Source organism: Eurypyga helias, unplaced genomic scaffold (assembly GCF_000690775.1).
Source record: "Eurypyga helias isolate BGI_N326 unplaced genomic scaffold, ASM69077v1 scaffold35646, whole genome shotgun sequence".
In the NCBI taxonomy this organism is placed as follows: Eukaryota; Metazoa; Chordata; class Aves; order Eurypygiformes; family Eurypygidae; genus Eurypyga; species Eurypyga helias.
The window spans coordinates 6,242-18,981 of record NW_010257862.1 but is presented as its reverse complement, the minus strand read 5'-3'; the positions used below and the strand labels follow the sequence as shown (position 1 = coordinate 18,981).

The following is a 12,740-nucleotide window of genomic DNA, read 5'->3' as shown; positions in this document are numbered from 1 at the left end:
CTCGTGAAGAACAGAAGTGGGCTGCTGAGGAATGCTGTGGATTCATCCTCATCAGAGGTCTTAAGAACAAAGAGTTGTTCCTGCCTTTGGGTAGAAGAGTAGATCAAACTGACTCCTGAGATCCCTTCCAGCCCTATGACTGCTGTTGAATGAGATGCAGGTTGCCATCCACAGAAGAGTTTTGTTTTTTTTAAAAGCTGAGACATCTGAAACAGGTCTGAATGCAGGCCCTGGAGAAAAACATCCTCTTATTACCTCCACAGATCTTTCACTATCTCAAACCCAGGACAGAAGAAACAATATTTCAGATTTAGAATACCTGGCTGTAAGACAGGACTACATATATCAGCATCACAGAATTCCCACCGTCCAGAAGGACTACCGTGGAGTCCCTGAAGGAGAGGGTTCTGATAAAGGAAAGATCAGAGCACTGATGCCTGTGGTCTTAGACAGGAGCTTCAACCTACCTCTGGGGACCTCACGTGGACCTTCAGTCTGCAGGAACTCAGACCATTTCCCACAGCCTTTGGAGGTGGTGACGGGATGTTGTTATGAACTGACAGTCCAGGATGTAACCGTCCCCTTCCAGGAATAAAGGCCACTTCTGTGCTTCCCTCGTTTCTTAAACAAACAACAAATACAGAACATTTTATTAACAAAACAAAATAAATGCAACTTAAATTTGCAGAACTTCCAAGCCCATGGTTCTTTCTCCGGGATAATCTCACTTCAGCCCACGTAGCCTGTATCTGTCTAGCTGGACATCCACCAGCTGGGTTGCTTCTTTGAACCTCAGTTCTGTGGCAGAACTCTGCTGAGCAATGATAGAGGATATTCATGAGGGTCAGAACGTTGGGAAGGTCTGGGTTACACTTCAGGATGATCCATATATTCAAGATTTCCTTACACGATCACCTACCAGGACCATCTTGAAGCATCATTTAAGACTGGTATGACATGAAGGGGTTTTGCCTAAAACTCAACAGCACCATGTTGATGACAGGAAATACGTTACATGCCTACCTGAATTTGGCTTTTGCAATTATTTTTCTGGCCTCTTCATGTGTGCTGCCCACCAAAGAATCTTTATTGATAGCGATTAGTTGGTCACCAGGTCGGAGCCGACCATCCTAAACAAAGAAGGAGAAAGTCAGAGCATTGGGAAGAAATGTCCCGCTGCAACACAAGTCCTCACTAGTCCATGCAATGCATTATTCATCTATTCTTAGAAAAGCTGCTTCAGAACAGCTACAGCTTCTAGGAGAGGTCCCCACTGCAAAGTCATGGAGGGTCTCCACACTGACTTACCTTGTAACAGTCACCATCTGGCATAAGCTCTTGAACATATATCATGGGGCCATCAGGCCTGTTAGATCCACCACTGATTGTCAGCCCTAAGCCGGAGGATTTTGCTATAGAAATGCTCTGGATTCCTGATTCAATGGAGTAGCTGCAAGGGAGAGATGTTAGCAGGTGACTCAAGGTGATCTGGTTTATTTTCCCACGTCGCTGAACAACCTCTGACTAGCCTTCTTTCCGTGCATGATCCTTCTAACTTCTCCCAACCTTTTCTGCCCCTGCATCTTTCCTTCCACCCAACCTTGGGAAGGAGAGGTGAGGACTCCAGTTCCTCAGGAGGCAGTGTTCCGCATTATGAAGGTGACTGGTTTACACACTGCCAAATGCTGGGGAATACCCATTTGCATTTAGACAATAAAGAGAGAAGAAACTAAAGGTTTAACCAGGATATATTTGGCACTCTTCGTTTTTATAGCCGAAAGCATACAAAGGATCAATGAGATTATTGTTCGAATTCAGCAACTCTGGCCTACATCCTCAGACAGCAATTTACGGATTGGTCAACTATTAAGCAGCCCTTAGCAAACATCCAAGTGAAGCTCAGGATACACAGCCGGCTGTGTCTTAACCAAGATTTGGACTCAAAACCTTGCAAGATACCCTAAGAAATGAGCCCTTAATAGCAATACCCCCCACCAGTGTGATTTACTTCTGTGGCAGTGGAGCAGATGGCTCACCCAGTCAAGGACGTACTGCACATGGAACAGTAACAAGGTTGGACCCTACCCTCAAAGTGCTGCCTGCTCGACAGGAGCCAACAGGCCACCAAAACCAGGACATGGCAGGCAGCTCCATGCAGAGTGGGAGAGACAGCTCTGGGCAGTGTTTGTGGGAGCACAGATTTCACTGACCACTTACGGGCAGGCAGGCAGCATTGCAACAGGGAGGTTTTGGGGCAGGATTCCTGGGATCTAAGGGTCAGCTACCCTTTTCCTCCTAATGGGCTGGGTGGAGCTGGCTGTTCTCCTTTTCAGTTTATTTCCACAGCAGCCACTCACCAAACTGTCTGCAGTTTCTGGTCCTCCTCACGTTACCTGATAACTTAAGACGCAATGACAGCTGTGTATCCTATGCCTCTCACAGTGATGCCAGCGCATAATTGATGCCATCCCCAGTGACAGAGCAGCATGTGGCCAGCACCCCTCCAAACCGGCAGCAGACCCCCAAGAGATCCATGTTGTGTGGGTGAAAGGGACTGCATTCGTGTAGCATGAATTTCAGTCTTACGAAAAACTATTGCTCTAAGAAATTGTTTTTTAAGGGCAGGTAGTGACAGGACAAGGGGTAACAGGTTTAAATTGAAAGCAGGTAGATTTAGATTAGATATCGGGGAAAAATTCTTCCTAGAGAGGGTGGTGAGGCACTGGAACAGGTTGCCCAGAGCAGCTGTGGATGCCCCATCCCTGGAAGTGTTCAAGGCCAGGCTGGATGAGGCTTTGAGCAACCTGGTCTAGTGCAAGGTGTCCCTGTCCATGGCAGGGGGTTGGAACTGGATGGTCTTTAAGGCCTCTTCCCACCCAAACCACTCTGTGATTCTATGAAATACTTTAGGGAAATTATGCTATGATATGTAGCATCAAAACCCTCAGTTCAGATCAAAATATCAGCTATTATCTGTGGCAAGACTGAATTGTATCTGGGTCCCATTGCTCAGTGGGGTGGCAGGACCTCAGAAAACACTGCAGTGAGAGGTCACAGCCTGGGGACAACCTGCAGTGAGAGGAAAGGGTGGGTAAGGGATGGCAGCTGCATGCACAAAAAGACCCTTCTGCACATGTCCCGAGTGACATCTCTGCAGCTGACCAAGGCTCTGCGCAGTCTGTGATTTCAAATGGCTCATGCTGCTCCCAGGAGGAGACCAGTGGGGCCTGACAGTGGCATGGAGACAAGCGGGACACGGCACAGCATAGCAATGCTGAGCAAAGAAGCCACCAAGCAGGTCCCCTCTAGCCCATATCGCTGCCTGGAGTGGGTTAACAGCAGAGCGGGGATGTCTAGTTGGTCCAAACCAGCTGCCAAGTAGATGAACCGGCCTCTCCTCTGTAAGGGTCTCTCCCTCCATGCAAGCAGCTTAAACTTCTGGTGCCAAATATTTTTCCTCTGCAAATCCCTAATAAAGAGCTGGTATTTAGCAAGAGGATTTACTGGTTCTGCAGTGAGGTCTGATTCTCTTTACCAGTGACTTGGCTTGTTTATACTGGCAAAGAAATAGAAGCTGCAAGCCCTGGGGACGAATGGTCCCAATTCCACGATTGTTAACGCACTCCAAGCTGTCCCTCTTGAGAAGGGCAACCCCGAGCACCCTGGAGACAAGACTCCGTGGAAAAACAAGCTCTGCCTGTCCAAAACTCTGACCCTGCGAAATATGAAAGGGGCAGATGACCACATGAAAACACATGCTCCAGGAGATGCTCCGGAGACAAAAGGACATGGTGTCTGTAGGCAACCGCTGTTGACACCAAAGCGAAGGGTGTTGGGAGTGTTTGCACTGAGAGGGCAGTGTTTGTGCTGTTGTTGAACGATGCCAACATGCCAGAAGCAGGGCAGTAGAAAACAAGGTCCTGAAACGCCTTCCAAAAGCACCACTGGCCTTGCAGAAACACTCCCTCTTGATGCGGTTTGTAAAGGTGATGTGCAGGGCCCTCTCAGTGGGCTATAAGCCACGGCTTATCCCTGGGGTTTCAGAGGAGAGGAGGAGGAATGGTTGCATTGTTAACCGTACTGCAGACATATTGACTGCCTCGACACAGTAGCTTTTCAGCTCTTGGGCACAGGCTTCCCCAAGAACACTCAAGACGCCACCATGAGAAGGACTTCCAGAAGATGCTGTGGTCTCCTCACCTTCGTAGCGACACAATGGTGTAGAAGACATAAGTGTGAACAAAGCAGTTCTTCAAACACGGGAAGTATTTACCAGATCTACCCCTAAGAAGGTGTTAGACATCTTCATGACTGACCAAGGAACAGGGTTTGTGGACCGGCCCTGTGCAACCTGTACGTACTGTGCGTGAGAGGCGTGTGCCGGGTTTCCGATGAAGGGGCCGTGGGAATTGGCGGGGCTCAGCAGCAGCGGGCTCTGAGAGCGCGAGGAGGAGCCTGAGGATGTACTTTCCAGGTATCGACCTGAACAGCAAAGTCAGAGTTAGTCCAGGGAACACAAATACTCCAGCATCATCCTCTTCCCTTGCTCTACCACTGAGAGATGACATTGTTTTCCTAGCTTTTTTGGAAAAACCACATGGTAGTTAAAGACACCAGTATATTGCTCTTGGAGAGAAAATGGGTACTGCTGGGGTTACCTGCCCAGCATGTCAGTTAAGCAGCCTGGGGATCTGAGAAGCTGTTATGACCCCAATTCAATTCTCCCTTGCTCACCCCAAGGAGGCTAGCTCGCTGCCTCGCTTTGTGCTCGCTCTGTGCAGGCAGGACCGACCATGCCTCCTGCCCTGCGCCCAGGGATGTACTAAAGGCTCGTGATAAGGATGAGCAGGAGTTCTCTTTGTTAAAACCTCCACCCAAACACCTACACAAATCCAATCAAAATTCCTTCAAAATAACATTGGGATTAAGAAAACTCTCTCAGCAGAGAGAGAGGCTTTTGGTTTCCCCCCAAAGGCATGCTGAGCTACTCACTGCCGCCGTGCAGGATTGGTGAACTACGTGCTGAGCCTGTATTGCTCTGGGAGCCGAACTTCTCCAGAAGCTCAGAGAACTCTCTCCTGGTAACAAAAACACAGTATAGTTGGCTGCTGCTTAAAACTATTCCCCACCTGATTATATGACAATGGTGCCTCTGATGGCAGAGACTCACTACCAAGGCTATAGGGCTGATGCCCTCCAGCGATGGGGACCCCACAGAGCTTTCTCACACACAAAGGTATAATCCTCTTGGGTTTGGGAGGTTGTGCAAGACTTAGGGTCGATAACCAATCTCATGGCAGTGCAGCTTTCCTGCAATGGGCTGGAACTTTGGTGTGCTCCTTGCCGGCCCTGGAAAGTGTTCATGGTGAACATGGGCAAGAGGAGCTGGAAAGGGACATATGGATGGGCACTGGTGCTGTGGACTGTCCTTCCTGAGAGAGGGCAGATGAACACAGGAGCCCTGCCTTGCACCCCACTGCTTGGGCATTCCCAGGAATCCACTGGAATAATTTCACCTCCATCTATAAGGCTCAGAAGTTTTGCTAACACACCACACAAATTAAACAGACTGTCAGAAGGAGCTGTAACTATGCAAACATGAAACAAAAATGCTTGGCCTATTTGTGACTCCTTCCAGAATAGTTAAATGTAGATTATTCTCTGTTTTTAATCCTTTCCTAAGCAGAAAGCAGATCCTGCCCGCTCTTGCTGGGCTAAAGATGTGACATAGCTTCTGGAGCACATGCAAAAGCAGCAGCCCAGTCTCTGAATCCATCCATGGTGACATCCTCCATGAACATCACAGGATAAACTCTGGGACCATACGACCTTAACAAAACCCTGCACGTGTACAGCATGCTGGGGCAGTGCAGGCTTCTGTACTCTTCCCAGCAGCTCATGGCTGAAGGTGCTGAACCAGCATGCACATGCTATGTTTACAGATACCATGACCAGGAGGGCTTGTTGGTGAATTCAAGAACAGGGAGGAATGGCAAGCCAAAAACATCTAGCATGATCCCTCTGTCTTGAGGTAACCCCCCTGCTTCTTATATTACTTCTTGGCAAAGCAACCTCATCCACAACATCCCCTGGAAAGCTGGCTCGGTGCCCAAGTGCCTTTGTTAATGCTTCTCTTCCAGGTTAAGTTTGACCACCATATAACTACCCAAGTGTGTTGAGTCCTTGATGAGCTGTAACTGCCTGTACACAACAGGTGAATTGCTTTGTGACCTTCCTTTTGCAAAGTGTAACATGTTGCGTTTTCGAACCACCATTAACCATGTTTACTAGCTCCCGCACCATTTCTGTAATTCGTCTTCGAGCTGCCATGAGCCTCTCGCATCCTTTGGCCGAGGAGGCACAGGACGGGGATGCCATGTTCAAGCATCAGCCTCCTGTGCCCATCCCTGCCACATTGGCTCTTGGCTCCCAGGAGCATGCTGACCCTCTGTGACTTTGTGATCTTCTCCCTTCATAACCCAACACCACCTGGTCAGTCCAACCTTTTGGCAGAGAGAAGAGCCTCAAGGATGACTAATTTCTTACAGGTGTCATTAAATAAGCAGCCAGGCAATAGGGAGAGACCCTGAACGCATTGTTTCTGTGGCCACGGTAACATTAGATGTCCCCTTTGAAGGCATGAGGGAATCCCCATAGCCTTCTTGATGCTACAGCCACAGGCAAAGCCTGCTTATGAGTGACTAGCTCTCACACTTGACAGTCAGACAAGCCCAAGACATTAATCTGTAGGAAACTAGCCACAGCAAAGTTTCCTCAGTGAGGAGACTCCTTGCACACAAGCAGACATTGTGTCATCTGCATGCTTTACCAGGACAGATGTTATACATTATTGGCTAGATGAGAGTCAACAATATTAAATGATGAATGAATCATCAGCTCCTTGGGTTCTTGCTGGAAATGCGCTCAGTAATTTACATGTCCCCATTAACAACCAGCTCATCAACAAACTTCAAAGACCAATGCCTGCCTTATCTTATATTGCCATCAAATGTATGCCTCATTCATTCCGTTTAATGCTAATTTTAAATCCGAGTGTCACACAATACTTAGTGGAATGCCTTGGTGAATCCCAATACTTTGCATCAACATGACTGTCTTTATCAACTGAACCCACAGCCTTAAAAAAAGGCAACTACTTTGGTCAGAAACCCCACCTTCCGCAAAACGGTTTTAACAGGCAGTTTCAAAGCCTTAGAGACTGTAGCAGCACCAAGAAAGCAGAAGGACAACTTAGTTCCTACAGCAGTAGGACAGCAGTTTGCTGTTCTCTGGTTCCCTAGATTACGCCTTGGATGGATCTTACCTGAGCATAATTTTTCCAACTTTCCAGTTGAGCCTCTGTATTTCTATGGGTGATTCACACTCTCATTGCACGGGTAACTAACTCATGGACTGGTGGCTTTATCCCTCCCTGACCTATTGCAGTGGCAGGTCTAACATGCTGAAAGCTAACGTATTATTTCCAGTGGTTACCAAGCCATCACAGCTGGAGTTTTGTTTTGGGCTGGGTGTTTCTGTGGTCATCTATAGTTACATTTTTCTCAGATAATAATCCATCAGAGAACAGAACAGGCTATGATTTTAAAACAATGGCGAGAAAACTCTTAGTCAATGCAAATGCAACTAGTCCAGCAGCTCTTACGCCCTTTAAACCCTGCTAAACAATGCAAACCCAATCACCAATCCACGCTGTCGAACTCTGCAAGGGCACGCATGACCTGAACATTCTTTGCTGTTTATTTCATGTTGTTAAGTTCATCCACAAAGGAGTATTTATCATTATTTGCTCAGGAGCCTGAACAACGAGCTCTGAGCCCAGGGTTGCCTTGCAAGCCCGGGTCCAGCCCAGCCGTTTGCTGTAGGGACAATGTGACTAAAAGCTACGTCACACGCCACCGTCCTGGCTCCTGCTTTGTTGGTCGGTCCTGCAAACCCCGCTTCCACCAGGGACGTAAACACCTGAGTAACTTGAAACACACGCTTATCCCAGCAGCAAAGCAATACACTTTCTAGTGTCAATCTCCTGAGAATTAATTTTGTGCTCAGTGCGGTATTTGAAGGAATTTGCAAGCAGGCAAACGGTGCCCAAATGTTACCAATTAACAAACAAGTACACTGAATGAATGCCAGCAAGTCTTGTTTTGTGCTTTCAGACACTAAGAGACTTCAGAAGATGTCTTTAATAATTAAAATTTGATCCTTACTAAAACATTTTTGATTGTCAGGTGTCTGCAGGGCTAAAATGCCCAGCTTTATTTAAAAAAAAAATAATGGGGTTGTATTAGGTTGAAAATTCATTCTAAAAGTCCCTTCTCCCTTTTTCATTAAGATACAGATACTTGAGGTTTGGAAGATCCCTGTAACAGAGCTTGGACCTGCGCAGCCTTCAGCCAGCCCCACAGCGTGGAGTGGGATAACAGGTTTTGCCAGCAGCAGCCAGCTGTAGGCCGACCTTGCTGCAGAGATTAAGCAGCAGGGGGTCAGTCTTCCTGCAGAATATTGTTGGTTTATCTCGTAATACCTTTTTGTCCTGCCCTTTTGTTCTTGGGAGAACAAAGGGGTGAATGCTACATCAAAGGTTATGCGAAAGAACAGTGTCTGGAAACCTCAGCTCTGCTCCACAGCTGGAGGAGAAAGAGGAGCTGGTGACACCAGCTGAATTAATAGCTCATTTTAAGAAACCAAAGCCTGCAGGTCAGTGGGAACTGTGAACCCAAAGCACTGCAAAAGCATCACAAAAACAGATCGTCTCCTAGCCAGCTCACTGCAGCAGCATTTCCATCGCTGTCCCAGTGGGATGATGCTCTGGAGCAGCAGCTCCAGCAGGCAGCCCAACTCCATCCCAGCACAGGGCTGCAGAACTGGCACATCCTGAGCTGTGAGCCCTCCTGCACTGGCTGTGCCGGGCAGCACATCACACCGCTGCTTGGTTTGCTTCCTCATTAATGCCTACGAAGCGGGGATGTGCAGAGGTGTCTCTCGGCTTCTGTGTGAAAGGATGCGAGTTTTTCCCCAGTGACCCTGGGACACCCCCGGCTTGCAGGAGTCAGCCCCAGCACTGCCTTCCAGTTTGGCACCGCATGCTCAGACAAACCATGGGCTGAGCTGTCCCTATCACACACGACACTCACAGGAAGAAAGGAATAACCTTACATTTGCACCAATATCCATCGCTGGTTATGCATTTGGAGAAAAGCAGACTGCCTTCCTTCCTGCTTGTTGTGCAAGCCCTGTTAATACAACCACCCGTGTTCACCGCGATGACTGTGCATATCACGCGAGATGCAATGTACTTAGCATTTTATCATGCAGGTACTAGGAGGGACAGCACAAACTGGCTTTCTCGCAGTGATAAACCTGAAAGACCAGGATGATATCTGTGCAGCACATGGAAACAAGGAATTACTGTAACTTTCAGGCTTAGAATGAATAAACAGTAATTATGCGTACACAATAAAATGATCCTCATTAGCTAAAGATGAGCACAGACGAAAAGCAGATCCAACCATCATCCAAACCCAGCATGTCCAGCTCTAAATCTGAATTTTTTGCTTTAAGCCCTAGCATTACTGCTGCTCTCTGTAGCATGTCTGATGCGACAGGCTTAAAACATGCATCTTATACACGCCAGGACTGAGTTCCATTAAGAGCACAGGTAATTTGGGCCTATAATTAACTCCAGGGACAAATAATAGCGCTTATGAGTCAAATTCACCCAACGGCAACCACAACAAAATGCTACTCAGCTGAGTCATTGGGAAAATTGGCAGACGAGTTGAATCGTCTCCCAAACCCAGGGCGATTACGTTTCCTCCTCCAGCGTGCATTGTGCGATCAGGCTTTATGAAGACCTGCGTGCGAGTATCCGCAAACACTCTGAATTACACTCCTCCCCATGTCATTCTCTCGTCTTTCACGTCGCAGGAGCCACTTCGCTGGGCAGTGGGGAGGTGCAAGGCTGCCCTCAGCTCGTGGGAGTTCACGGCACAGCATCTCCATGGGTATCAGCTCAGAGCTGACAGCCCCTGGGAAGTCAGAGAGCCCATTTCAACCCAGGCAGAGGGCTGTCTGCTCACCCACGCTCAAGGACAGGCTTAGAAGATAATAGGGCATCAATAAAATAAAGACAAAACTAAGGAAAAAAATAGTAGAAAGCAGAAAAATCCTTCCCCAGCTCTTAATCCTGAAGATATGTATTCATGTATTAAACAGTTTGTGAGATGATTATGTAAGTGAAATCTCTGCAAATCTTTTAAAAATATATATATAAATAAACTGATTATTTCCCTGCTCTCCCGCCGGCTAACCTTTTGCAGATTTAAGAGACAACCAACAGCAAACGGAGGCCAAATAAATTGCTTAAAGTTTCCTTGCCCTCCCAGTCTCTCTCAGTCGGTTTTCAAGCAGCTCCTCCACGGGGCGACCGGGGACTGCCGACAGATGCCTGCAGGAGCTGGAGCTGCTGACAGACCCACGCGTGCGTACGTTTTGAGAGACATCTGCTGCAGTTTAAGATATTAGGAGGCACACTGAGATGCCTGAACAGCTTGGAAGAGATCAGCATGGGTGAAGGCAGAAAACCTGCTTTGGGGGCTCTGGTTGAGAAATAGAGCACTGAAGGACTTGCAGTTAATATAATAATTTGAGGTTTATTTTCACTGGAAGAGTGGCATAGAGGTAGGTAACAAGCAGACCGTCATTAATAGCAAATAATTCTTCCGCCAGAATATTACTTTGTCAAAATTGGTCTTATCCCTGTCATTACAGCACTCTCACTGTTCTGCTAAGGCAGTAATGCTCCAGAGCTGCTGATGGATAAGGAGTGAAACCATCAGCTCTGACGCTAACGGGATGCGGGTACGTTGAGCAAATGACTCTGTGATTTTCAGTCACCCACGTGCAGTGCAAGGCCTCAGTGCCACTAGCCTGCCTGCCCACGACCGCACTCTGCTCAAACCCACTCGCATTTTGGTGGTTCCTGGTGCACCTCAAGCTTCCAGACCCGTGTTTCTATTCAAGAGGGAGAGGATGCTCCAGCACATTGCACCAGATCTCCCAGGGGATGGGATCGAGTGACCATACTAATCCCATACCTCAGTTTCCGCAACCCTGCTCTCTCTCATGACACCAGCATTGTCCCACACAGCTTCAATCCAGCCAAGACAAAACTGAACCCTTTCCTTCTCCTTTTGGGTCCTCCAAGCCTCTCTAGAGAAAGCAAGGTTTTCCAGGGACCAGTGAGGGAAGAGGTTTGCAGGAATCCTCTGGGGAAGGAAGACCTTATGTCAACATGTCTAACTGGAAAGGGAAGATCCTGCTGTCCCTCTATGACTTCATCCAAAACTGTGCAGGACATGATAAGTCAGAGCAGCTCAGCACCAGGCATCAGAGCTGGAGGAGCTCATGCCACCCTAGAGCTGAGGCTGCAGCTGCCCTGGCCCTTGCTGGGGAGACACCTGCTCAATGCTGGGATGCCCCATGGACCTGGCACAGGCTGGGCTGGACCCAGGTCTGCATCTGGGAACCACCAGCAATGCTTCCCTTCCTCAGGTCCAGCATGTTCTCACCGGTGTACAGTTATCAGAGACCCTGGGCCACCTCCATCTTCACCGTGGGCTTTAAGCCCAGGTAACTCAAAGGCAGCCCAGCTCTGGTGCTGATGAGTGCCGTGATCCCCTGTCCTAGCGTGAGATGACACCCCTTACCTGGCATCGTCATCGCGGGCTATAAGAAGGCGCATGTGGCTGGTGGCTGATGCTGTCCTCAGGATGTCCACGGCCCTGTGAGACAAGGACCACAACACATGGTCAACACCAGCTAGCAGCGATGCTCCACCGAGCTTGCCTGGCTGCATCTCAAAGCTCATGGCAAACCGGGCAGAAACACATGGTGTGGGCAAACGCCATCAGCCAAGTGCCAATTTTTAGCTGGATGACCAGAGAGCAGCCAAGTCACAGCCTTATTTTCCCACTTCTGCACTAAATTAGAAGTCCCCAACAACAAAGCAGGCCCAGAAGATACACATGGCAGTGAGCAAATACCTCCCAGCACATATTCTCCCTCAGGAAGTTTCCATCTCAGGGAGAACCACTTTCTGGTTCATGATACATGCATCCCTGTGGGAGTCAGGGCAGTGTGCTGGGGGCCAAACACAGCCTCCCTGCATCTGCAGATTCCTCAGGGACCTTCTTCATCAAACCAGCCGCTCTGGGGGTTTGGGAGCCGGAGAAGCTCCTTGTGCTGCTTCCCAAGCATCCACCCAGCCTAAGCATGCCGTGCAGAAGTGCAAGGCAGCAGTGGGCTAACACCATGTTTAATGGAAACGGGGTGCCCTAAAAGTGTGGTGCTTCTCCGGAACAGTTGATTATTTTCTTGGCAGGGAGCTGAGGGGCTGGATTGCAGCTCCAGAGGGAATCCCCCGCACACAGCAGAGCCGTCGGACTTAGGCACTGGCTAATCTCCTGCACTGGGAGCTGCGGGGTTTGCTGGGAGCTGCAGCAGATGGAGTGGGAGTGCCAGGAGCTGTTAAAAAATCCCCAGCATTTTGTGGAAATGTCTGAATATCTCACAATTATGGTTTGAGTTCACTGGTCTATTCTTATACAGAAACTTTCTGTTTGATAATTCCCAAGCTGGCTCTCAGGAGCAGCGTGACTGTTTCACAGCACAAAGTGATGCCCTGGAGTCCCCTGCACAACCAGCAGTCTAAACCACAGAAT

General features: G+C 48.6%; 1 protein-coding gene across 1 annotated transcript in view; it reads right to left on the bottom strand.

Annotated features, from left to right (window-relative positions):
* Positions 1–1,023: 1,023 nt before the first annotated feature.
* LOC104511533 (disks large homolog 2-like) overlaps positions 1,024–12,740 on the bottom strand; it is a gene marked incomplete at its 3' end in the record, with an annotated part of 12,784 nt that continues 1,067 nt past the window's right edge. Inside the window, exons 3-7 of the mRNA XM_010154186.1 lie at positions 11,727–11,801; positions 4,993–5,078; positions 4,362–4,482; positions 1,309–1,450; positions 1,024–1,130 (exon numbers count right to left, since the gene is read on the bottom strand). Of these exons, the coding sequence (XP_010152488.1) occupies positions 1,024–1,130; positions 1,309–1,450; positions 4,362–4,482; positions 4,993–5,078; positions 11,727–11,801 (531 nt within the window). The remainder of the gene's footprint in view (positions 1,131–1,308; positions 1,451–4,361; positions 4,483–4,992; positions 5,079–11,726; positions 11,802–12,740) is intronic.